At 42.7% G+C, this 26,425-nt stretch overlaps 1 protein-coding gene and 1 long non-coding RNA gene across 6 annotated transcripts; one reads left to right on the top strand and one right to left on the bottom strand.

Moving 5' to 3' along the window:
• On the bottom strand, positions 1 to 25,566 carry SEPHS1 (selenophosphate synthetase 1). 4 transcript variants are annotated; one of them, XM_053977041.1, is made up of 9 exons: positions 24,353 to 24,436; positions 21,005 to 21,266; positions 17,800 to 17,903; positions 13,164 to 13,271; positions 12,206 to 12,360; positions 11,311 to 11,401; positions 7,657 to 7,756; positions 5,902 to 6,114; positions 1 to 1,332 (listed from the first exon to the last, which is right to left on the bottom strand). In XM_053977041.1, the coding sequence occupies exons 2-9, from the start codon at positions 21,195 to 21,197 to the stop codon at positions 1,118 to 1,120; spliced, it is 1,179 nt and encodes a 392-aa protein (XP_053833016.1). In that variant the 5' UTR covers positions 21,198 to 21,266; positions 24,353 to 24,436; the 3' UTR covers positions 1 to 1,117. The 4 variants fall into 4 exon arrangements, with proteins under 4 accessions (XP_053833016.1, XP_053833015.1, XP_053833013.1 ...); XM_053977040.1 differs by lacking the exon at positions 24,353 to 24,436 and adding an exon at positions 23,564 to 23,949; XM_053977038.1 differs by lacking the exon at positions 21,005 to 21,266 and having other exon boundaries at positions 24,353 to 25,566.
• LOC128807042 (uncharacterized) lies at positions 16,550 to 23,128 on the top strand. Of its 2 annotated transcripts, none has more exons than XR_008437031.1 (4): positions 16,550 to 16,663; positions 18,172 to 18,208; positions 20,318 to 20,439; positions 22,975 to 23,128. It is a non-coding gene; the product is annotated as an uncharacterized LOC128807042 (long non-coding RNA). The 2 variants fall into 2 exon arrangements; XR_008437030.1 differs by lacking the exon at positions 22,975 to 23,128 and adding an exon at positions 20,839 to 21,092.
• Positions 25,567 to 26,425: the final 859 nt, after the last annotated feature.

Here is a 26,425-nt window from a genome sequence, read left to right as displayed (position 1 = left end):
TAAAAAAAATTAAATATTTATTTTGAATAACAAGCTTAAGTTCAAGCTGCATTGTTGGCAATGTTGGTTTTAAACACAGATCACAAAAGCGTGCAGAAAATTGTATTTGAGCAAAGAACAAAATAATACTAAGTATTATACTAAACAGCTGCTGATTTTTAAAGAAACAAAAAAGGCTTGTAATCACTATACAAAATATAAAATGTATTAAACACTACCATCCACAGAACAGAGGTTTATTTTAGTTTGATTATATTTAAAAATTATTTGTGTAGTTATTTATATAGTGAATTGTAAATGAATATTATACAGTAACCTCCTTTTGGTCTGCAAAACCTTTGTTGCACTATAGCACATCCAATCACGTTGCAAAAAAAGAAAAAAAAAAAAAAGATTTGTCCTTACTATCAATAAAGAAAACAATCATTGATAATACAGTAAATATTGTCAGGTCTACAAATAATGAAATTCAAAATGACTCCTTCGACTCTGAAGCGCTTTCCATGCAAAAAGTCAGCACTTGCTGTTTAAACTGAGTGCACTACCAAGCAATGTCCAGGGTCGTAGATGCTCTTGGTAAGACTAAACTTTACAAAAAAATTTAGAAAATAAAATAATTTTTTTTAAAAAAATTGAAGATTGAATGCAATCATGCAACCTCTTACTACTGGGTAACCCACTGTGTCTCTTGTCAATTTATTGCCTTTCTGGAATATCACTCAAGGCATCAAAATTAGATTCATGATAAATATACACATAATGAAAGGACACAAACTGCTATTCGACACTACTTCTGGTAATGTCTGTGCTACGTGAAAGCACCTTTAAAAAGAGCCTATGCGGCAAGAGATAAGTGTCTAAAGATTCAAAATGAATCAACAGTATTGGATAACAATATAATTCTCAACTCAGAAGCTGCCTCAAGATTAGGTGCATCTTCAGTTAATGTAACAGGAAAAAAAGGCAATGGATTTTATTATTTGTATCCACTCATAAACTGACCTAAGGCCACCAGATGTGCAGACACAACAAGTTTTCTTTTCTTTTTACAGTTCTTTAAATTGTAGGATGATAAGGGAATAGATCTATTTAAAAACAAACAGCTAATTCATCTCTATTAAGAGGTGGCACCAGGCGTGGGATTCACGTTCTGAGTGGCCACCTGTGGTGCCACTTCAATGATCCGGGGTTTGTCTATAATCCTGGCCGTGCGGTTGCCCTTCTCTACAATGCCGATAATCCACGCCTGGTGGCCTTCGCCGTATTTCGGGGACTTGATCTCGGCGCAGAAACGCGCTGCCTGCTCTCGTGGTAAGCAGATGAGGAGGCCTCCTGCAAAGAAAGAGAGCAGAGCATCAGAACATCTGACTGCAAAGCATGTCAGCCTTGGTCTGCCAGAGCCCTACTTGGACCAGGACTTGGTGACTTCAGTGGAGTCTGCTGAACTCCAAAGACTCCAAGAAAAGACACAGGAGAAGTCTGAGCCCTTGCTCTACAGCAAGATGTCTGTGCCTGAACGCAGTGTTTCGTATAAATGAAGCCAAATACACATAAAAGATGTTGGCAAAAGGACGTGGTATTGATGCCAACAAATGACACACTGAAACAACACCAGCATTGTAATCTTCCTCACAGGACTGCAGAGTGCCTCTACACAGAAACATTTTGGATAAAGGTCATATGCAGATACCTGTAACCACATATTGGTGGCAGCTGATTCTGTGAGTAATCCCGTTGCCTGCAATGAAATCATTCTTCAAAGCAGGGACCACTGCCCTGCTGAGAATGTAAGAGGCAGAACATGAAACACAGGCTTGATCCAATGCTCCCTGTGACAGCCCTTGTGACCCCTTCGTCTGACAATTTTCTAACTTTTTTTGCCTTTCCTGTAAGTTTTTTTTCTCAGACACAATTGAAATTACTTCATTTACTAATGAAGGCTTTCAGAAGTAGCACACTAATGAGTTAGCAAGCTCACCATTCCACAATTAGACCCAAAAGCACTTCCATTCTTAGAATCCCAAAGCACTGAAAAAGATAGGTTAGCAAGTGAATTGAAAATGTTTGGAGAACACAGGGAGAGAATAGATTCACACACCCCAGAACCTGGGCACGTGCTGAGCTTCACTTACTCTTTGACTCAAAATATTCTCATCCTCACAAGTTCTGCCACCAGCTCTGAGCCAGTCCTGGGACAAAGGGCCACCTACTGAGCAGGTCACCCCGGGCTCAGGTGCCACATCCTCCTCCTCCATAGGCAACTCCTCAGCACAGTGGGCACCTTGATGTTTGCTTTTCTGAGCACACAGTCCCCTCGGTGGTGACTAAAGACACTTTTCATTTAGGGCCATGAAGAAGCAGCTACTGAACATGAAGAGTTAATCAAAAGGATAAGTGGAAGTGTGAAAGTGATTTTTTTAGATTCTGTATGAAGAAAAGTGTGCCAGCCAAAAAATGCCTACCTCTCTGACATTTCAAAATAACATCCCGGTATTTCCATCAAACACAACAACAAAAAACCCATAAGCCTGAATGACAGTGGCTGTAACTACTCCAGATGTAACAGACAAATCAATTGCAAAGGAATTATGTGACATTCCCATGGAAAGCTCTAAATCCAATTGAAGAGAAACTTATGTCATGGTGCAAGTGAGTCAGGGGAGATGTTTGCAAGTGGCAGTGCAGAGAAGGTGCAAACTAGCCAGAAGGGAGATGTGCAAGTATGGTAAAAAAAGGAAACAAGAAAGAGCAGAAAAGTAATCTTCACTCAAGATTTTTTTCACACACATGCTCTTCCTGCAATTTTGTATCACTTGTACATATAGTCCCTTATCATTCTCTGGCAAGACCAAAAATGTGAACAAAACCCCAGTTTCCGATGGAAAAAAAAAAAAAAAAATCACTCCCCACCTGCTGGCTACATCCCAGTCTGATCAATAATGCTTAAAAAGGCTCTTTAACCCTTTGGGTAAATCCTTAAGGTTCTCCACTACCTTTTTTAGGCTAGTCTGTGTTCTTGGCATTCCCAGCTGCTCTGCTTTTTGGGGATTGAAAGGATGAAGATATTTGGTGGCTCTCCTGGCTTATCTTTATAAGAACAAAAGGGCTTTTTTTGTAAGAGGCTTTGAACATGCTGGTTTTAACAAGTAGTATTTCAAGCAGGGAAGTAGACACAGAACACTTAAAAAGCAAGCCAGGCAAAGTTCTGTAATTAAGAGCAGAGATACAAATAGTTAATGAATCAAAACCAAGTTGCTCCTGCTAATGGCTTTCTCCCGCAATGACTTATAGCATGACATCATTAGCCTTGCCTCTTGTCAGACACAGCCCTTCTTTTCCATCCATCTGCCTATTTCCCCCCAGTCTCCACAAATACCAAGTTACTGAGATACCTCTACTACACTGAGTCATCTGACACCATCCAAAAGTTATTAGGACTGAAAAATACATACATGTATCAATGTCCCAAACAGAGTAATTCTGTGACTTATCTCTGCAAGTAGCCACTCTAACAAACAACTCATTCTTTTGAAACCAAATGCCTGACTGCAACTTTAGCCATTACCAAGGAGTTCCCTAAAAGAGAGTGCAGAATCATATAATAGTGCAATTTTAGGAGACTACACCATTAGCAAGACTGCCTGAAGGATGGAACAGATGACAAAATACATCTTTTCAACACTGGCTTTTGTCAACAGGTGCCCAGCAAATGTACGTAGGGGAAAAAAAACCCAACACAATAACCTTAAAATCCATTCAAATAGTTTTCCAGTAAATTTCTTATTGCCTGTGCACTCTGCTGAAAAACATCTGTTCTCAGATGAAGAAACTACAGACAGAGCGTGTCTATAAGTTGAAGCCAATAGAGAAGAAGTGTCAGTGTTCGAGTAAGCAGAGCCTTGAGCAGCCCCAGCAGGCCTCCCCACACCACAGCTGGGTATCAGGCACAGCAAGGCAGGCCTTGGCCTTCACATAAATCAAGCCCAGGACAGGAGGTGTGCAAACAGCCTGGTCTGAATGCTAACGAGCCATGCCAGCATAGCCTGCCCAGCTCACACTGCTGACACACACCAGGCCCTGCAGTGCAAGCCTGAAGCCTATGGGTGGTTATTCAGCTTCCTGGCCAGTATATCCATGTAGCTACTGATCTTTTGGGGATCTGGCAGACAGATCTTTTGTCATTGCCCTGTGACAAATCCCTGTGGCCACCTCTAATGCGAGAAACACAGCGCTGTGATCAAACCAGACAGATGTGCTTTGAGGCACCTGCAGTTCACCACCAACCAGATCTGTCTCGCTGTTTTTCCCATCATCATCCATCTCTGCACAATGTAAGCTGCTCAGCATTTCAAAAAGACCTCTTGCTCTCACTCCCAGAAGAGATTCTGAAGTCAAGCATTTCCTACTTCCTAGCAATGCATCCATCTGCACTGTTTTACATTCCTGCAGTGAAAAGAGAATTGGGTATCCCCAAGGTGCAGGACAGGCAGCTCTGAAGATGTAAGCACTCGGTTTGCAGCTAAACCATTCCCACACCAACTGCTATCCAAACCTCTACTACAGCTACTCACCTGGAAAGGCACCCTGCAGTTCCAGCTCTGTATCATTCTGGTTTTTTGGGTTTTTTCCAAATAATAAATGCTACTGGCACTCCAGCTATGTGGGCTCCTGGGTTTTAAGAATCTGACTGGTAGTACCAACCTTATTGACACAGTTTGCCAAGCTGCCACCAGATATTTCTGCTCCCTTCTGACTGACTCCGGATTTAGAAAGGGTTCACATCCCGTATCCTGTTACACATCATCTGAGCCACACAGTCTCTGTAGGACAGAGTGTCTGCTCAAGCACAGAGGGCCAAGGAACAACTCAGCAGATCAGGGTAAGTTATGTATTCACTAGGGGAAAAGTTTATTGCTCTCACTGTGATGTTTTTTTCCAGATCTTCAGACTGTTTTGCTTCAAGGGGCCCCCTCTGTTGTGAACTGCAGAGAACGTGGATAATAGTTCTGGAGAGCCAGAAGATGGCAGGGAAATGAAATAAGAGAAAAAGATTCGTTGTTACATCTCTCCATTTCCCAAAGAGAAAGAAGAGTCCGACTAAATTAGAAAAAATAAAATTAAACAGAAGATTCAAGATGAAAGTTAAGCAGAAAGACATCCAGCAGATGACAGTGATCATGCTCATCAGAGAAGAGCCTACTCTTAATAAGGCAACTTAAAAACCATCAGAAGTTCTCATCACCTGATGACTCTAAGTGTTTTTGTCCACAGCCAGGTTTTCAGTGCAGTCTGTTGTAACTGTCACTGCAAGTGGCAGTTTTATTGAACTCAAGTAATAAATGGGTCAGAAAGCAATATTTTTTTTTTTTTTGCTGCTTGTCACAATCCGTAAAGTCAGATTTCATAAAAGTAAAGGAGAAAATCTGTAAGCTGTATTCTTGGATGTCTGTATACTGTGGACAGAGAAGGCCTCAGTTGCCAACACTGGCCTTCCCAATACTAAATTTTATAGTAACAAACCAAACAGCACCCTTCGTCAGCCAAAACTACTGCCAGTGGCTTTGCTTTTGAGAAAACTGTGCCAGATGTGGTGGAATTTCCAGATATCCACTGTTCCAGAGTTAACAGAGAAAAGCAGGTTTCAAAAGAATTTAGAATCATCACTAACTTCTAACCGGAGGGTTGAAGGGTAGCAAAAGACATTCAGGACAGGATGGTGGTTTGGAAGCCCAGCTGAAGGAGTCAGTCGTGAACAGCTGTGTGGCTGCTGCTCATTAGCTTGGCCAGGTGCCAAACCAACTGTGACTCTGAACACACAGCACTAATTTTGTTTGTGCATTTGAAATGGAATTCTGAGGTGCAGGTGTAGGGAAGGAAGAGGGTGGCACAGCTGTCACCTACCTGAAGTCTCTGGACAAGTCCCGTGCATGAGGCCGAACATGTTGCCACAGGCCTTACTGACAGCAGCCATCTTAGCCAGGACGGGCAGGTTGTGGATAACAAAGGACACCTCGTTCCGCTGCTGCTTGGCAAGGTTCTGTGCGTGCCCCAGGATCCCGAATCCTGTGATGTCTGTAGCTGCATGTGCATTGAAAGTGTGCATGAGTCCAGCAGCTACAAGAGAGAGGGGGGGAAAGAAACCAAATGAGAAAATATTGAATTATCAGGAAAGTGCCTTAACAATATTGTGCACAGTCCGAATAAAGTTGCATACCTTTACTACAAACCAGGTTAGGTTAAATAAATAAAATCGTGCTAGAAGAGAATGGAATTCACCAATAGTGCATGTAATAACTACAAATTGATTTTTTAAAGTAAGATATTAAAACATGCTGAAAATCCGAAATGGAAGTTGCCTTTATGAGCATGGTCTATTAGACACGCGCTACTCATTTATATTGGCAGTCTAACAAACAAGGGTTTGCTTCAGATCCAAGCTTCCCAAAGCTGAGGGCCAGGGAGATTCTGAGCCCAGCTTTGCTCCACTAAGGGCAGGGACCAGACACAGCTCAGTCTTCTCACACCTCTTCCCCTGCCGCCCTGCAATGTTGACATCAGAACTTGAGATGTGGGCACTCAAAGTTTAAGAGCTGAAGAACAAAGCCTGCGGCTGTGGGGGAAGGGCTCCAGCCCCCCCACCTATACATTCATTAAATTCCTGCACATTTGCAGCTCCAGGGTGGGGAAAGAGCACCCCTGCACGCAGGACAATAGCACCAGTTAAGAATATTTAAGTGTTGTTAAAAGTGTCTGACAAGAGAGGAGAAAAACAAAACCAAGAACACTTTGACTTTCTTTGGGTGCTTCCCAATACAGGAGCAGGACCGAGCTCTTTTCCATAAGACAATGCTGGCCATTTATCTTTCCTGGAAGGCTGTGACAAAGAATGAAAAACCAGGGGGATGACATAAGAAATGAAAACTGAATAAACGGGAAAAGAGATATTTAACTATTCCTGTTCTTTCAACTGAGAAGTAAGTAAGGAAACAACTCAATTGTCCACTCTGCCGAAAGATACTTTGAGCAAAGAAGGGAAATACTGGATTAAAACTTCTAGGGTAAAAGCAGCAGAACCTTTCCTCTACCAAAATTCAAAGAAAAAAAAAAAAAAAAAAAAACAGTACAGGAATAGGAAAAAGACAAACAGAAAAAAAAGATATTCCGTACATACTTCCAAAATAGATAACATACATACTTCACACAATGTAAAGCATAGTACAAGACCGAATTTGAACAAAGTAATTTTTTTAAAATCAAAATTTAAATTGAAGCTTACATAAGTTTAGAGCTTTTCCTTTTTGTATTCTATTTCAAATTATTTTAATCTTATCACAGCCAGGCCTTCTCTATGTAAGAAAATAAGGAACGAATCCAATATCTTTCACTTTAAAACATCCTTTAACTCACTGGGATGTTACTCGCAGCACTCACAAGAGTCATAATCATATCCAGCAGCTTTGTGTTTTTGCTGTATAATTACAAGAGGGCGTTTGCTTTTAATTTGCTAGTTTCACTAACACTGAACAGCAGAGAGATGGGGCAGAATGAAAGGAACAAAGTGGCTGTGTCACAATTCCCCAAGGCAGTGAAATGAAACTGATATGGAACTGGAAATATTCACAACCCCTCCCCTCCAACACACACATCTCTTCTTACCTGTCCTGTTCAGCCGTGCCATATTCATCATTGCCTCCTGATATGCTAGTTCTACATCTTCCTGCGTTACCACGAGTTTGATTTTATTCCATTTTTCAGGCTAATGGATGAAATAAAAATGTTTCTTTTAGATTTTCAGCTGTACATTTTAAAGCACACCCTGACCACTTAAAAAAACCCAAACCTTTAATACAAAATGTACTTTTTCTTAATAGTTAAAGATAGGGGCAAAATGTTCCAGTCAGAGGTGTGTGCCTTAGTCTGCTGTACTCTAGCAAAGTTCATTTAAAGATCTATTAGGCACTAAGTACCTCAAATCCTACTTTCAGCAGCTGAGTGGAGTGGAATAAACTACCCTAGGGAAAAAACTCCTTCAAGGCAACTCTCTGGATTGAACTCCCACGGCCAAATTAAAAAAAAAAAAAAAAAAACTTTGTTGTGGGATGTTGAGAATTGTAATTTCTGGCTTCTTGGGTTTTTAAGAGATTGTTCCTGATTTCATACCTGGGCACTTTGATCAGGAAAGACCACTGATATCCACCAGTCCTAGTCAGAGGAATGTAGTATGCCAAGGCAGGATATAATCACTCTCGTTTAGGATTAAGGCAGTTTCATAAGCCCCCTTTACAATTTAATACCAGCACCTTCCACCCATTCTCCAGCGTCTGGTATGGTCTCATCTCTTCATCATATTCCCATAAATGCTTTTCATCCCAGAAGGGTTTCACAACAATTTAGGAAACAGTACCTTTATAAAGGGTAATTGTTTCATTCAAAGCTGAAGTGATTCCAGATCCAGAATGAAACAATGCAACTATTTTACTTTTAAAAGCCACACTACAAACTGATTTAACTTTTTTTTTTTTTGCAATGAAAACAAAATTACAGAGAACTGAAAGTCGGAAAACACTAGTAGGATTTTTGAAGCCACAATACCTACACTGCTATTCCATAGAGTAAATGTATAGAACAAACATCTTACTTAACAAAAGGTGCAGGAGCTACTAAGAAATGGTAGGTGATGCTACACTGGGAAGGATCTTGTCTTAACAAATGAGTGCTGACTTCAAGGGGTGTAAGAGAGAATCCAGAAATGGCAAAAGGGGGAAAGACTGGTCAGCCTAAATAAATAAATTTTTAAAGAGCAAGGAACAATGGCAGTGGTAACAGAGTTTCTGATATTAGGATCTACCAATTAAAGAAAAGCATTTTTTTTTTTTTACACAAATGAGAGACCAAGTCAAAAACTAAGATGTGGCTGCTACAGAGATGACAGAATAGTGATTATTCTTACTCTGGGAATGACTGAAAAAAATCTGAGCAGTCCTTCTGCCTTAGGTTTCAAAAACAGCTCTGAGGCTGATCACAGGACAGAAACGGGTCAGATGATGGCAATGTGGAAGCAGAACTCAAGGCTGAGGGTAGAAGAGCCACAGACACAGGTAAGATATGAACTGGAGGAAAATTCCTCTTCACTACAGCAATCAAGATACTGGGGTTAGTCAACAGGGAATTAAGGTGGAAAAATTTGTAAAAATTTCCAAGCAGGTTATAAAGCAAGTTTGGATTTCCAAATAGAAAGGGTCTGTAGACAACAGCAAAGAGTAAGAAAACCCTCTCTTCTCTGAAGGGGCACATCACATCCCCTTTCATGCCTTTAAGTATGCATATCTCTGCAATCCAGTTTTCCTTTCTTGCCTATGCATAAACTTGCTACACTATACCTTCTCCCACACACTTTTTAATACTTAGTCCAATTCCCCATCAAAATTTGATTTACAGGTGGATTTGTGATGGGTAATTAGTTCTAGTTTCACTTTCCCTGCGCCTTCACAAAATAAAGCTAAAGAAAAGGTAGCATAGCTACTCAGAAATTTTCCTACCACAATCAAAAATGTATTCTGTTTACACATAATAATAGCAGTATTGATTTCCTGGCCATTCGCATTTTTCAGACCAGAAAGTTTTTCTGTTTGACAGTTGAGGAAATTAGTAGTATCTGAAATATATGGAAATTCAGAATAGCCTTAATTTGCAAGTCTGCTTGTCAGAACAACAACAAGATACGTTAAGAAGTGAGATTACGGCCAGAAAACATACTATGGAATTGCGTTCTGTTAATAACAAAAATAAAATTTAAACTTTTGGGAATGTAGTTAACAATGGTTAAATGTTGTTATAAAGTGAAATGTTGTTAATACAAGTAACAAATTGTGATTAGTTACATTAAAACCCAGTCCTGTTGTTCGTGTATAAAGGGCGAGTGGAACCAGGGAGGAGATGGGGTGCCAATCTTTGTAAAAGGGCAGAGAAACTTTCAGAAGTATTACATCATAGAACACAACCACAACTTAAATCAAGATTGGAAGAGAGACCAACCAGTGGGAGATGAGAATTCCAAAACGTTTGGCCAAGACTGCACCAACTTATAAGGCAATCAGCAACAGAGAAATAGACCTGTCACAGCACGGATCCTGAGCGCCCCAATCAGGAGAGAGAGAGAGACTTTGAAAGGCCTGGGGTGTCTGACACCCGGCTCTTTCCTCGAGCCAGTTTCCCTGGAAACACCCATAGGTTACAATTACTAAGTTTTTGAAACAGTCTTCGGACTAGCTGGAGGCTTTTGCTTCCATTTGTTCATTTTGTAATAAACAGGCTTACTTTTTAAAATCAACCTGCCTCCTTTTTGTTAAAGTTTCTTTCTAAGCCTGTCCACAACAGATCTTGTTTCACTTCATTTTCATATCAAGATTGTCTGAGGCCCTGATCCTTATATCTGTGGAAAACACGGTATTCTGAAGAGGTCAAAGTTGCTAAGCCAGACCCTATGAAGGAGGAGAAAAATATTTTTCCCTTGTTGCTCATACTTCAGAATCCAATGAAAGCTTAAGCTAGTTCTCTCCCACTTTGCTAACACTAGCTGTGTTAATTAGAATTCATCTGACAATGCAGTGGCCAACAGCCAAACCAAAGTAGATTCCAGCTCACTCCTCTGCCAGTCTTTTGGCTCAGGAGTCCCAGAAGTAGAAAAGATGCATCTTTTTAGAGTGTAAACTGAGCAGTTATAATTCGGAAGTCACGTACTGGGAGCCAGACAACATAAGCAGATGCCAATTTTGCAGTTACTTTTCAGTTCAGTAGTTACATTTTTGCCTGAAGTAACAGATGGAAGTATGTCTACATGCATAATGCTGCTAGAAATATTCTTATTGAATGCACAGGGCAATACATGTGAAACGCAGATAAACTTCCACGTACACAAGCAGAAAGCCCAAGAACACAGAGAGAGCATTCTTGGCCTAATTGCCATCAGTAAATGTTGCCAATTACTTTGGCAGGTGGAGTAGGGCATAATGTTGCCCAGGGTGATAGTCTGTTGTTCTGTTAGTAAACAATTTTGGTTATTACAGCAATGCCTGAGAAATAACTAAGAATTAGGTGCAATTAAGATGGGCTCACTAAGCACAAAATTGTAAACTGCCTTGATTCCAAAGGAATATTGCACACAAGTAGGGAAGGCTGGAGCATATCAAGGAGGAAGAAGAAGAGAGGTGACAGATGACTCCCATCTGAGCTGAACTTTGTCATGTTGAGGGAATGAGGAAGGTCATCTTTACACCTCTTCCCTATTTCTTTTTTTTGCAGTGTACTTACAATATCTAGCCACTGGTGGACAGCTACAGCCACTTGTGTTCCCAAGGGTTTAGTTAATACAAGCACGTCTCCTGGCACTGCATTGTCTGGCCTGGAAATAAAGAATTCATATATTAACTACACAGCAAGATTCAAACACATTATAAGGAATAAGTGCTGATAATTACATTTTCACAGACCCACACATCTTACTGCACAGTTAAAGAACTGACTAATTGCAGAATTACCCTTTGGGATTCATTGCCATGCAATATTATTGAGGAAAATGCTGCAAACTTGTTTAAAAAGTGCTAATCCTTATTTCTTGGAAAAAACAATGCTTGCAGTCAGACACACACCAAATTACAACTCATCTTTCAAATTTTTTGAGAAGACAGAGAGGATAAGGGAAAAAAATTTACCTTTTCTACCCAGGGCATAAGGTATCCAGCATTAGGATCATGCACAAGTTCATTTCTATGGAGTTACATGCCACAGTAGGACATTCAAAATCAGCTACTGTTAAATGGACAGAATGCTCTAAAGACAGCAGTTCTGTAGTTCTCTACAGCCATTAACAGGATAAGTGGGACATGGTATGTATAAGTGTGGCAGAAATTTATGTTCAAAACAGTCTCCACTATCTTTAAAGATTAGACATTTAATTCTCCTATCAAAAGGAGAACAGGATCAAAAAGGACTGGGGGATGGGGAGAAGTAAAAGGACATCCTGTTTATAAAAAAGCAAATATGTACAAAGAGATGTGGCATCTTGTTGAGTGCTAAGGACAAATGCAAGCAGAAGGTACTGCTTTATTCATCAGGAGACACACCACAAGATCACAACAAAGTGCTTAAAGGATTTTTACTGTATCCCTCAGACCAGTGCCTTTGATTGTTTAGTGATTTAACTTACATTATAAATTCATTAGGTTGACAGACTGTTGTGGCCACTCCTCCTAAAACAATCCAGGGATTTAACACTGTTTGGCCACCAGTAACAGATGTTCCTGCCTCTTCTGCTGCATCTTTGAAACCCTGGATAATTAGAGGCATCACTTTGTCTCTTTCCTAGAGATCAAAACAGAAGTCAGAGTTCCATACACAGCAGTGCTAGTCATTGCAAGAGTGGTCCAAGGCTTTAACCACTCCAACCAAAAGCCCTCGTGGCAAATAGCTCATGACAGAAAAGCAGCCCTTAGGAAGAGTCTAGCCTCCTGAAAACTCCATGTTATCCCATAGAGTTACAGTTTTACAGCTCTGTGAAGAAGAGGTGCAAAGACACTCTTACACTGAAGAAACATTGTTCAAAAGGTCATATAAGAGTAATCAGAGCTCTGGAAACTCAGAACAACTATCCTGCTGCTGTAATCTGGTACAGCTACAGCAGAGCAGCGCTAAAAGGCAACATTTAACCAAGATGGCATTTGGGCTCCATTAACCATCAAAGTTTCAACTTACATCCTTCTAAGAATAAACATCCCTTTTTTACTACAGCAAAACAAACATACATGCTGATCTCTTCCACAAAAAAAGACCAAAAAACAAAAAAAAGCAAAAAGCAAAACCAACCCAGAATCATCTATCCAGACTGATAGATGAATTGGCAATCAAATGCTGGCCTTTGATAGAAGGAGACACCCCATTTTGGTGGGATGAAGGCAGCAGATTACAATACCACAGAAAACTGAACTTTTAGCATATGACCTCAGAATGTTTATGAGGCAAGATCCTATGAACGAAGCCATTCAATAAGACCATCTCTTCTTTAAACAGCTTCAAACTTTGAAGAGAAAATACTCTAAAGGTAAATACATTCTGAGTACATTTAGCTGTTTGATTATTCCTTCACGAAAAAGTGTCAAAAGTCTTACCCTATCTGTCATTTTATTGCTGATTCCAAGGAGCATCAACATGTTGTCGCATTCTGTGACCCCCATGGCATAAAGGTCACTTAGGACATTGGCACACGCTATTCGTCCCTGAAAAACAGAGAGAGACAAGGAAAAAAAATCTGCAGCACTTTTGGTGAATGTTTGAACACTTTCCACAAGCAAAGCTTCCAGTGTGAGTCTGCACTCTGACACAGCTTCTTACTCCACAGCATTAAGAAACCCAGCTAGAGATTTGGTATGATCCATTATGTGCTATGTGCCCACCTAGAAGTGCAGGTGGGCACTTTTACAGGCATGGAGAGAATTCATCCTTTTACAGGCATGGAGAGAATTCATCCCAGCTGTCTTGGCCAGCACACTCTCCCACTGACTCCATAGGAATCCCACAGTTCAGACTGGATGCCCAATCTGAGAGGCTGAAGTTAAGATCAACAGTCTATCCTTGATAACAGGCTGTTTTCTTAACATGGTATATTCTTATTAACTTATTCCAGCACAAAACTGTACATCCTGAAGGAGATGGAGATGGCCATGGCATGGAATTCACAACTGCTAGGCAGTTAATCCAAAAAGCACATATTGCTGAACTTGTGCATCAGAATATGCAGGAGACAGGCCCTTGATGAGAAAGATGTTTGTTCCCTTCATTACTCTGGAGGCCATGTCTGCAATCCTCAGTTTCTAGGATAGAACTCCTCTTCCCGGAGGATACAGCTGTGCTGCCAGCACACACCCACACTGGGCTGCTTCCTCTGCTCTGGGGATGACAGCATGTGCAGGGAATAAAGGAGCTCAGGCCTCCCAGGAACTGGATTTGCCATCACTGGGGGAAGCTGTGTACCCCCATCACTCACATAGTGAGAGAGATGTGTTTATCTGTCACGTTCCAGGTGACAAGATCAGGCTGAATTTTGCTACAGCACCAACAACTTTACTGACTGTTGTGTGTGCATGTATCTCCACTTACAAAAACTTGTACAAGAGACAAAACTGTCTGTCTGTTAAAGATTCCTCTAAGAAGTCAGGAAGCTGACAGGACTGAGAAGCCATCACTCACATTGCATGAGGTTAGTTACTCTAATTTTACTAAATTAATGGATCTGAGTCAGGGTTTCTGAGGTGTGCACCCAGCACAGGTAAAACATCAAGTTTCCTGAAGAAGATGCAGAACTTCCTTATACAGTGTGTGTCCTAAGGGACAGCAAGATATTTTAAAGTATAGCACAAATTCTGTTGTGTTACTCTGGAAGACTCCATGCATTCTATGAAAGTTGTTTTAGGTTTACAGCTGCAGAACTGTAACCACCACCTGGCTTTATGATTTTAAGTCTGTGCTTTTCATTATGTTCAAAGGCAACACACCACCATGGTAAAAGCAAGAACATACTTATTTGATACAATTTGCAAAAAAGGTAATATTTTCAGGCAGTTACTTCACTAACTGATGACATGAAACAACATCTACAAATCACAAATAAATATAATACAGTTTTTCATAAATTGAAGAGTTTTCAGTGGCATCAGGGGAATCCTTGATATTTGGAACTGGAATATATTTTAATAATTTAAATTTTAAACTATTGAGAAAAGACTTGTGTACTGCACTATTTGATGGATAGTGGCTATTAAATTTCTATATGCCTGCCATTTCCCTTTTGTGGAACTATCAAGCCATTCTCTGTTATCTTCAGTATTTACCAAGCAAACTGCTGTTTTGTGCCCTGTTAGGAATGACAGATAAGTTTTTAAAACTTTAAGGACAACACCTCTGATAGTCAGAGGTCAGTCTAATAATGCTTTTGCCAACTGCCAAAACCACTATGGAAACAAATTCAGGGAATTGCAATTTCCAAGTCTGAAGGAGCAGAGAGAACAACACAGGGCTTTTGTGAACACCAGCAAACCCAACAGGGTCACAGACAGGGGGTCAGCCTGGCCAGGTCCTGCAGGTCACCTGCCTGCTTGCACAGTGCCCTGAAACACAAAGATCTGTGTGTAATACTAAGAACTATTTGTAAGGGCAAAGGATGAATCAGACATCTCCATTCTTGCATGAAGGTTCTTAAAACAGCAACAAAAATGTTTCTGGATGGAAGGGGAAAGATCTACTCTCTCAAACCGGCCAGTTCCCTGCTCCTGTACTCAAACATGTATCTCCGCAGTGCTACAACAGAGGCCAGTATCCAGTACTAGTCCCAGTGGATTGATACTTATTATGAAACCTTTTTTTTGATTGCTTGTAAATTTTCTAATAAGCCATTTAAGCTAAATAAATCCTATGCTTGGTACAGATTTTACAGGGATACACCTGTACATCCTAGGGATAATTTTGCACATGGACTGAATGTTCAAGGACGAAGTGAAAGTAAAGGAGAAAGAGGAAAAGAAGGAAGAATGATTCTGCATATAACTGCAGAACTTAGTTTTAAAATAAGCAGTACAGAGTGAAAGCTGTTTTCTGAATCAGAAATAGGAAGTTCAGCTGAGTCCACAAGCAGTTTTGCCTTCCTCAGCTGTTTCCTAATCCCTTCTGTCACAGCACCCAGCTTAGAGTTCCCTTTTAGCACTTTTGGCTTTCCCTCTTCACTTCCTCTCCTCCAATTAGGAAGAGAGATCAGATAAGGAGCTGCAGGTAAACCCTGTGCACAGAGAAAGGAAGAGACTAGATCAGGGAACACCCACTCAAAACCAGACTAGAGGTGCCTGGGTAAGGAGACTGAGGGGAAGGGCAAGAAGAGTGTGCACTGCAGGTGAGTGATACTGGTACCACAGTAATAGGCATGGGTCAGGGGACACCTGGACTTAAACCAGGGAAAAAGCAGTTGGAGAAGCAGGGTAGCAGTAGTGTGTCTCGAGCAGAGGAGGCCAGAGCACACCCCTTTATACAGCCTGGACATCGACTCAAAATTCCCATCTCACAATTCTTCTGCTTGTAACAACCATCCATAAGCCCCATGGCAAACTCCATTTGACTGTCCTCTAACCAATGTAGGTCCACTCAAGTAAGAGGTAATCTATCCTGTCCCTTGGGGTCCTCCTGCCCTCAAGAGAGAGGTCTGAGCAGAGGAGCAATATCCTGCTGGATCATCATTAGTGGTATCAGCAAGAAGGCTCGGGACAGAATCCCCATCCTCAGTTAGCTCTTAGGAAGAAATACACATATGTAAACAGATTAGGAAGTGGCCAGCCACCAGATTAAAATAAATGCCCTCAAGAATGAAAAGTGAAGGACTTGAGAGTTAGACAGCACCAAGGTTACGGCTGCTGGTGCATGTGGATCACAGCACAGACTGTAACTATGATGCAACCACTGAAGCTGGACTAAGGCCAAATTTACATTCCACTCCTACCACACTGACCTAAACCTCATCTGGGCACAGGCCCATCTATCTACTCCTGTGGCATTTGTATCTCCAAACAAAGCAACCCTCCCCCTTCACCACAGCCTTCAACACTGTCCCTCAAGTTTTTGTTACAAGGTGAGAAAAGAATTTCTCAGATGATGAACTTGAACACAGATCTCCAAAACATTTTTTCTCCTCTGGTCCCTGACAAATTCCCACATGATATTAAAGCAACCCACTTGAATCAAATTTCTCAGGAGAGCTCAACAACTCCATACTCCAGAGGTCAGCCGGAGATTTTTGGCTGCTCAGTTTGCAAAAAGAGAGCTCTCCTGGAAAAGAAATTACAGGAGCTAGGCTTACATATGTGCACAACACGTGGTCAAGCATGCTAAAAAAAAAAAAAAAAAAAAGATGGCCTCAATCTCAAACTGTGTCCAAAAGCTACCAGAGAGGTCTCACAGAGCAAACTAACTGACAGCAGCGCATAAAACATTCAGTCACACCAACAAGAAAAGCAATGAGTCACATCCAAACCACAGAAAACATCAATTCTAGCGTCTTTCATTTAACATTTCCTTATAGCTTTATTAAAGTGTTTTTTTAAAGCTCATTTGTTTCCCAGGATCTGTTCAAGTCAATACTGATCACTGCCACACATGCAGGAATCTCTGCTGAGACAGACTAAATGTGACAGGAGCACAGAATGAACCAAGGCCAAAGTGCACACACCTTCCAACCACTCATTTCAATGTATCCGTGTTCAAGTAGAGGCAGCACCACAGGAAAGCTGGTGTTCACATGGCACTCTGAAATTTCCAGGTGCTACTGCCAACTACTGACATTAGGTATTTCCAGTTCTAATGGGCTACCTGGTTATTTCAATACCTCAAAAAAGGCCAATTACAATGTGGTTCTGCACGTAAGTGGAGTTCAGTCTCTGCTACTTCATAGGCTGCTCTTTTTCCCCCTTTGGGGCTCTTCAAACCAAATCCCACAGAAAAAGAGATGAAGGGAAATCTGAATTAAAAGTGGCAGTTCTCCCAACTTTCACCTACATAGAAAGCAGCAGTGCAGCATTCCTGGCCAACATGGGGGATTCCAGGACAAAATTATGCCTTTCCTTCTTCATGTCTATTTAGGAAAGACTCTGAATGTAATTAATCGCACAATTAGCACTGCATATCTAGAAGAAAATGTCAGAACTGCCATTAGGTTTGTGAGAAGCCCAAATCAGAAACAGACCCAAGAACCAAGTTTAGCCAACTTACCATCATATAAGGGTCATCCACAATAGGATAAATATAATCTGTCGTCTGGACTAATGACAAACCTCCATGTCTTAATGGAATAACACAAGTGTCCATCCCAATTCCTGCAAAGACAGAAATCCATGAGTGAGGTGGGTAACTGTGCCCTGAATTATCTGTTGCTCTTAACAAAAGAGTTTATAAAACATGTCTGTGAAATACAATTCCTAATATTGCCTAAACAGACAAGGCAAATTCCTTTGCCAAAAAAAGCACATAGCACAAGTAAGAGGAAAAAACAAGCAAAGAAAGAAAACTCCTGGTTGGAACTGAACATAAGTGCAAATGGCTGAAGGCAAGAACTAAACTACAATGTTTTTTATTCTTTTGCAGCAGCATAACAGCACATCAAGAACATCTGTGCTTTTATGTAAGTACATTTAAAGTTAAGAGGAACTAAGTACACTGATATTGTCAAAAGCAAATAGGTTTTCCTGTCAAACACGGTGACAGTTGTGAAGGGACACAGCATCTCATAAAGGACAGTCCCTCACTTCAGAAGGAACAAGAACTCCACAAGTCACAGCCCAGCCCCTGGTGAAAGATGGTTCACCCACTTGGAGCTTTAGCAACCGCTTTAGCCTCCCCTTGCAAGGCTGGAAGGCTGCAGACCACCTGATAGATACAGAACTCCTTGGAGAAAACCACAACTCTGAGCACCACAACCTTTTCCCTGGCAGTGGATATTTCAAACAAAACATGTGATATTAGAACCTTCCAGCATTTGCTGCAACGGAAGAGCCCACACCAAAGGGGCAGGTGACAAATCACAACATGCTGGCTGAGCCATATTCCCCTGTGGATAGCCTTGTGCCTTGCAGCAATGGCACGAAGTTTACCTCCTTCCTGGGCTGGCAGCAAGCTACCTGGAATTACTCTGCTTGCCCGACAGGGCAACAGTCTTCAAAACAGCCCATTTTTAGGGAGCAGATGTCACACAGGAACTTTTCACCATGTATTAATGAAACACACTACTCTATCAAGAGCTACAAAGCAGTGTCTGGCAGTGTCCTGTATAGGGATGGAGCAAGTTGGTGTCATGAGAGTCTTACTGAGGGGACAGAGGCCTGCCAGGCAGTCAGTATATAGGTGGAGTGCATGTTGCCTCCCCTGCCTAGAGAGGAAGGAAATCTTGCCTTGGAAGAGTACACATACTAACAAGCTCTCAAGCAGTCATTACGGTTGCTCAATCTCCACAGAAGCTCCCAAGCCACTATGCCCCATGTCCAGTGCCTCCAGGGAAGGGCACTTAAGCAGTTACAGAGAAGTGGCCCAGGTGCAGAGCTGTTTTGCCCTCAGTTCACTTGTTCATGCCATAATGCTGCAAAACCAGCTCTGTTTGACAGACAGACCAAGGGGCTACGATGATGGTCCTTCTGAGACTGTGTTAATGTTCCACCAAAAACAGCTCTGAATAACAAGAGAATCTGTTCAGAACTGTAACTGATTTCAGATTCGCAACAGCTCTGAGAATAAACATCAGATTTGCAGTTTCTTACTCACAGTCATATTTAAGTTTGTTCTGGGTAACATCCCTTGCAGAACTAAAAAGAGGAGAGCTTGAGCCTGCTGCTGGCAAATTCCCTTCTGACTGCATTTCAAAAGCATGATGCCTATGCATAGGTGGCAAAGTTACCTATCTATACCTTTTAAGTACAAGACATCAAAGGCAAATCTCACACCAAACTTATCCAAAGACACATTTGCTAAAGTGATACTTATCACAAAAGCGTATTTTAAAAGAGATCTGAACTCTTCACCTTTGATTACTAACAGATTTTCTGCTACATAGTGTCACACCTACACACTGATGGCATAAATCTACTTTTATACCTTTTCATATAGCTGTAGAAGAAAAGTCTACTAGCAGATCCATTATTGTTTAGAGCCTCAAAGTTTGTAAGAGAAAAGAAATCTAAACTGAACTATTGCTGATTTTAGAAAATTGCCAAACTGAAATGCTTCTGTAAACAGCTCACTTAATTTAGAAAAATACATATAAATAGCAAATTGGGGATGAAAAAAGATGGAAGTGTCCTCCATCAGGGAATATTAAATTATAGTGCCACCCCAGCTTCACACACAATTGCTGCTTAGATACTTCATACAAAGATCCCCATTGTTTAAACAAGAGCATGGGTGCCTTACTAATCTCTGATTATATTCAATCTCTACCAGAATAATGGGTTGCAACCTGTTAGCCTGCTAATAGACAATTAGTAATGTTTATATAATGGTAAATAAGGTTATTGAACACTAAACTGATAATTAAATAACTTCAGAATAAATGCTCCATTGATATTCCTAAATTGAGGGGGAAAAAACCATTCTGCACTGCAAAGAGATTGAATATGCAGGGCTGAGTAAATAGACAAACAAAAGTGTCATTAAACACATTATCTACATTAATATATCTATATCAATATTAGGTACAGTAGCTGGTATCAAAATACCTACGTTTGCCCTGTTCCCCATGTAGGTGGCTTGTGCAGGTTGTTTTCCCTTATTGCTTGCATCATTGTGCAAATATCAAAGAGAAAGTGAAGCTGGCAAGAACACAGAGGTCTTGGAAAGGCAGCCTTTCCCAGGCAGCTTCTACAGGTGAGCAAAAGAGTTAGAGTGGGGAACAACGAAAGGACTCAAAGGAATAATGACAATTGTGAAATAATTCGCTCCCAGTCAGCTGAAGCAAGGAAGTTCTCTTGCTCACTTTCTGTGATCCAGGAACAGAGGGGAAGGGAGGGAGAGGGAAAATTCACCTGGGAGTCATCCAAATTGATTCATCCATTGCATCAAATTCCAAATGCAATGCATGAACATAAAAGTCTAGAAATTAACTGACAGGACTTCAGTTTGCACAGCATCTACTGGGGGGAAAGGGAGGAGCAGACTAACACCTAAGCATGTGCCCATCACAATGGCCATTCCTGAGTGTTTTGCCTTTGTAGTTGAGTGCACTGCAGGATGCTAAATAATTAAGATAATATTCTTTTATCCCAGATGCCAACAAATGACAGCATGAGATTCATTCTTCAGCTTTCTGGATGCTGTGCATGCATTATGCAACACACAATTTTCAAACCAGTTAAACAAACCACAAATGTGATTGTGTCACTAAGTAAACCGAGCAGAAGGACCACCAATGTCCAGAGCAGCAACTACTTACCCAACCTGGGCATAACTGCCCCCAAGAACTGTTCGTCTTCCTGAAAATGGTTTTCTTGTAGAGATTCAAGCAGTTTCTGTAAGACATCCTGCGGCACTTTGCAGCCTGTGCCCTTCAGTTCAGTGAATCGGGTCAGACGGAAGCTCTTGTCCAGTTCGTAACTTTCTGGGTTAAAGGACTCCCGAACAGACATGGTTCTCTCCCACAGACTGCCGGCCTCTCCCACCCCAGAGCAACGGGATCAGTTTCTCTGCTGATCAGTCTTATTAAAAAATAAAAATAACAATTAAAAAAAAAAAAAAGGAACATTGGAAATTCCTATGACCTGCAAGACAACGTGTTTTCCACATGGTGCAAGTTAAAAGAAGAAGAAAGTGCTCATTGTGGTTGTTCACCTGTTAAGACAGGTGTGCACATCTCACGCAACTCATTTCCCTATGACTACAAAGGGATGACTCCTTATGCTACCTTCTGACATTTAAAACTATAACTATGCCAGGTGAATCAGAGAATTAAGTTCTTTTCCAGATATGCTGCGTAAGGTTTTCATTAAAAAAAGAATCTAACACACTTACCGACCTCATTTAACACAGAGGCAATGAAAGAAATAATAGTTCCCAGAGCACAGAGGCCAAAAAGCAACCTGGGCCCTGATCCTGCAGCATGCTCAGCAGAGACATCTGTTTGTACTCAGCTCAGTGTGGGGTCATAATTTTAGCCATTAACATATTAATCTCAAAAATAATATACTTTTCAAATAATGGCTCGACATCAATCCCAAAGTAAGAAGCTGAAGCCTCATAATACACCTGTTCTCCTTGGGAGAAAACACAGTCCTGGTGTCCTGTTGGTACAGGTAGCAGAAGAACAAAGAGGCCATATTTAAGTAGAGTGGTTCACCTACAAGCATGCCAGTTTACCTTTTAGCATGCTTGCAGACAAAAAAATGCTGAGAAATTAAGTTTCTGGCCTCTTTTTTAGTCAACTAATGACATGGAAAATCAGAGAATTGTCCATTAAAATAGTAATGTAAAAAGACACTGATGCAATTCATTTAATAAAATTCTTAACAATGCATGTCTAATTTTAGAACGTTTTTCCACTCTGACTCACATCCACCACACTCCAAAACTAATAAGAGGCCTAACCGAGACACTGACTTCTAAACAGGAACGGCTGTGATAAAATACAATTCATCTTTCTCCGAGAACAAGTTTTGAGGAATTACTAAAAGCAACCTGTCTAGCAGTAGTTTCTTAGAAAGCGAGGATCCTATGTAACAGCAACAAGAACAGAGTTGAGTGTCATCACTGACAAAAGCTGATACTGATGGTCATGCCCTAATGAGGTTAATCGGAAAAGAAGAATTCAAGTGACTGGTATTTGCCAAGTTCAACTTTGCTAAATGAAGGAAAGAAGTAAACCTACAGACTGCACTGTATCTGCCCTACACAGCACTTATTAACAAGCACATCTGTTCCATAAACCTTTAAGTCAATTTATTGACTGTAATTTGTAGGAATTGAAGTTTTAAGTTCCCTGAGAACTTTTGATGTGGAGCCCAACTCCCCTTCACTGTGTTTTCCCTCCTTCTCCAGGAGGTGTGGCACTTATTTAAAACAAATCTTCCAAAGCCTAGCTCGGGCAGAAATCCAGACTCTAGTTACAAGAACGTGTCTTGGATGAGCAATGAATTCAGTTCCTAGCTGTTGTCTCCCAATGCAAGACACTAAGCACTTGCAAAAAAAAAAAAAAAAAAAAAAAAAAGTGTCTGGAAAACAACCTGTCAACAGAAATAGGAGACAAAAGCTTTTCAAAGAGGGAGCCGGTTTTTTCTTCATTCTTTTTTAACACTTCATTCTAATTAATTCCAGAAAATTGTAAAAAGCAGCTTGCCCCACACGAGAAACATCTTCCTTCATATGACCAATAAGTGAAATAATCTTAGCACCCCCTGCCTATTTACACAGGGATGGATGCAGAGGCCACAGCCTACCAGGAACTTTTTGCAGCCTTGAGGACTGTAAGGACACAGTTCCCCGGCTTGAAAACAACTCGTGAAACAAACAAGATGATTTCATTTAATGGAAAACATCCCCAGCGCAAGAATACGGTAACTTTCTAATAAAGATCTGCTTAACGCTGCGTGCAACTGTGTAATTGGCAGACTCCCGCAGGACCAGGTTTTGGCGACTTCGGTGGTCACAGCACCGAGCCTAGCAGAGTTCACGAAGAGTTTGGACAACTCTCATGCACAAGGTGTGATTCTTGGGGCTGTCCTGTGCAGAGCCAGCAGCTGGACTGACGGCTCTTGTGAGTCCCTTGCAACTCAGAACATTCTGCGATTCTGGCAGCCGATGCAGCATTGCGATGTGAGCGACAAGCATCCCTCCCCAGCAGCAGACAACACCTCCTAGCCCAGACGTTTCTTACTTTAAAAGAGCGGCATAATAAATATTAAAAGCTAAAATTTAACCCTTGCCTTCCTAAACAGCAGAGAGAGGAGAGCACAGGAGCAAAAAGGGGAGGAGGGAGGGAAAACTGGAGCCGGCTACATACCCCAAACAAACCCCAGCGCACCCACCGCCAGCCCGACCGCCCGAGACACACGAGGCGAGGCGCTGCAACCACCATCGATCCGGGGAATGCGGCGGGGAGCGCTGCGGGCAGACATGGCTCCGGGACACCTTAAATTTCCAGCCGCTGCCTTTAGAGGCAAACCTGGGGCCTTCGCTGCCGCTCTTTGTGCAGCCGGAGAGGCGGCGGGGGAAGAGGACGAGGAGGAAGAAGCTGCGCGGGGAGCGGCGGTGGCAGCGGCCCCTTCCCGAGGTGCGGCGGGGACGGAGCCCGCGGGTGTCCGACCCCGGTGTCCCCCGTGTCCCCACGTGCAGGTACGGTGTCACACCGGGGCGGGGTTCACCCCTCGCTGGCGGGGACGGCCGGTGGGATGTTGGGAGCAGCCCCCCCCCCCACGCCGACACTCCGTGATGGGGAGGGGGGGAAGCACGGCGGTGGGGGGGGGGGGGGGAAGGAGGGAAAAGGGAAAAAAAAAATGTCGGCGGGCGAAAAATTTAACCCGTCCGCTGCCGGCGTCCAAATTTTTTTAAAGCGGCCGCATCGCGGTGAGGCGCTGCCCCCCCATCCCCGCTCCTTCCTCCGCCCTTCCCCCGGGGCCGGGCCGAGGGAGGGCGGCGGGGCCCGGGCCAGGCGGGCACCCCGCGCCCCGGCCGCGCCGCGCCACCCCCCGCGCCCGGCCCGGCGGGAACGGCGGAGGCGAATTCCCCTTTAAATCTCCCCGCCTTGCACCCCCCCTCCTCCTCCTCCTCCCTCCTCAGGTCTCCCTCTCACCGGCTCTCGCCGCCTCCTCGCCCTCCGCCTCCTCCCGCGAACGGGACTCCCAGCGCGGTCCCACAATGCACCGGGCGCGACGGGCTCCCTCAGCGCCGCCTGAATAGAAAATGCCGCCGCCGCCGCCGGGCACGGGGGGGTTAACCCCCCCCCTTTTCCTCCCTTTCCCTGCTTTTCCCTCCCTTTCCCTCCCGCCTCCCCGCTCGGCGCTTCCCGCCCCCTCCCGCTCCCCCTCACACCGCATCCCACGCGCGTTCCCGCGCGGGGGCGCGCGCCGTTGCAGCGCGACATGTCGCGACACCGCCCCCCCTGCGCGCCCCCGCCCCTCAGCTCGGCACGTGTGGGCAGCCCGGGTGTGCGTGTGGGGTCTGGTGCCTTCATGCAGTCCCGGAATCATCGAGGTTGGAAGAGACCATCAAGATCACGAAGTCCAAGCCCGCACTGCCGCTGTAACCCCTTAGACACCAAACCTCATCAACCAGCGCCCGACCCAGCGCCTCTTAAACTGAACTCCGGGGACCGTGACTCCCCCACCTGCCTGGGCAACCCAACAGGGAAAAAAATGCTTCTTTGAAATCTAATCTGACTCTCCCCTGTCTCTGTTTAAGGCCATTTCCCCTAATCCCAGGATCGATTAGAAATCGATTGGAAAAGACCTCTGAGATCGAGTCCAACCTGTGACCAAACACCACCTTGTCAACCAGACCATGGCACTGAGTGCCACTTCCAGGCTTTCCTCAAACACCTCCAGGGATGGTGACTCCACCACCTCGGGAACCTGTTCTAATGTCTAACCATCCTTTCTGTGAAGAAATTCTTCCCCACACACGCTGATGTTTCCCCTGAGAAGCATGAGTCTGCCTGTAGAATTCCTTGCTCTGACACCTTCTCCTTCAATATGAAAACTTTGAGATTGGGAACAATTTGGGTGGGAAATTTAACCAGAGCTGAGGAGATCTGGCACCTACAGAGCCAGATCCTCCACCAATGCTGAATTTTGCCCAGAAACTGGACAAAAAGTCACATTTGATCCATGTCACACTGAAATGTTGGGCAAGAAGGAAAGTGAGAGGGTCAAATGGACCTGACAATGGGCAAAATTTGGCCAACATTAAATTTTTCTGAGTGCAGAGCTAAGACTGTGGCCCCAGGGAGATAGAGGTGTCATTTCCTCAGGTGTCATCTCCAAGGGGTTTGATCAGTGTGTGGCCCATGGAAGGCTGCAGGTACCACAGCAGGAGCACTGCAATGTGGCTGGGTGTGCCAGCTGGTGACATTTTTTACCCCAGAATGTGTTTTTGAGTATGCTTCAGGAAAAATGTAATCCTGTTTTGCGGCAGGTGGTGATGGGGTCAGCACAACTGTAGGAAGCTGGGCTGTGTTTTAGTACCCAACAGCCAGGATTGTCACAGACAACTTGCTCAACTCAACCCTTTTCCATCACTGATTTGCAAAGCATCCCATTTTTTCTTATGCATTTAATATACAAATTACTGTAATCAAACATGTCTTTAACATGTCTGATTTCCAGTGTCTTCTCAGTTAATTTTTCTCCCTGAAAGTGTTTCCAAAGACCTTTTACCCAAACAATTAAAGTCAGAATTCAGATGAGTCTCTTGCTTTATGTGCAAGACAAGTTTTCTCTAGAAAGGAGGGAATTTCTGTGTTAGGGATAGCACAGGGCCCAGTTTACATTTCCAAATAGATAAAACAGGCACTTTGCTTCATGTAATTTGCAGCTAAGTACCTAATTAAGTAATTGCCTGTTAATTCAAAGATTGCTTTTCGTGCAACCGGCTTTGAAAAAGTCCTGTGTAAAAACAAGCAGAAAGGTAAAATTTTGAAATGTTGCTTTTCTTGCTTGATTTTAATTACTCTTTTTATCTCCCAGAGAATGTAGTGCCCCAGGACTGCAGTGCGGGGGACCAGAGGTGCATGGGAGTTCCCAGCACTGAGCACATTTAGGAAGTCACTAATATTTGTATAATTAATTGATTTTCAGGCTCCTCCATGTTGCTCTCTGAAAGCATTTCAAGCTGGACACACAGAAGCTGTCTCTCTGTGAGCAGCTGT

Source organism: Vidua macroura, chromosome 5 (assembly GCF_024509145.1).
Source record: "Vidua macroura isolate BioBank_ID:100142 chromosome 5, ASM2450914v1, whole genome shotgun sequence".
Lineage (NCBI taxonomy): Eukaryota > Metazoa > Chordata > Aves > Passeriformes > Viduidae > Vidua > Vidua macroura.
The sequence above is the reverse complement of the archived record's forward strand: the minus strand, read 5'-3'. Positions and strand labels throughout refer to the sequence as shown.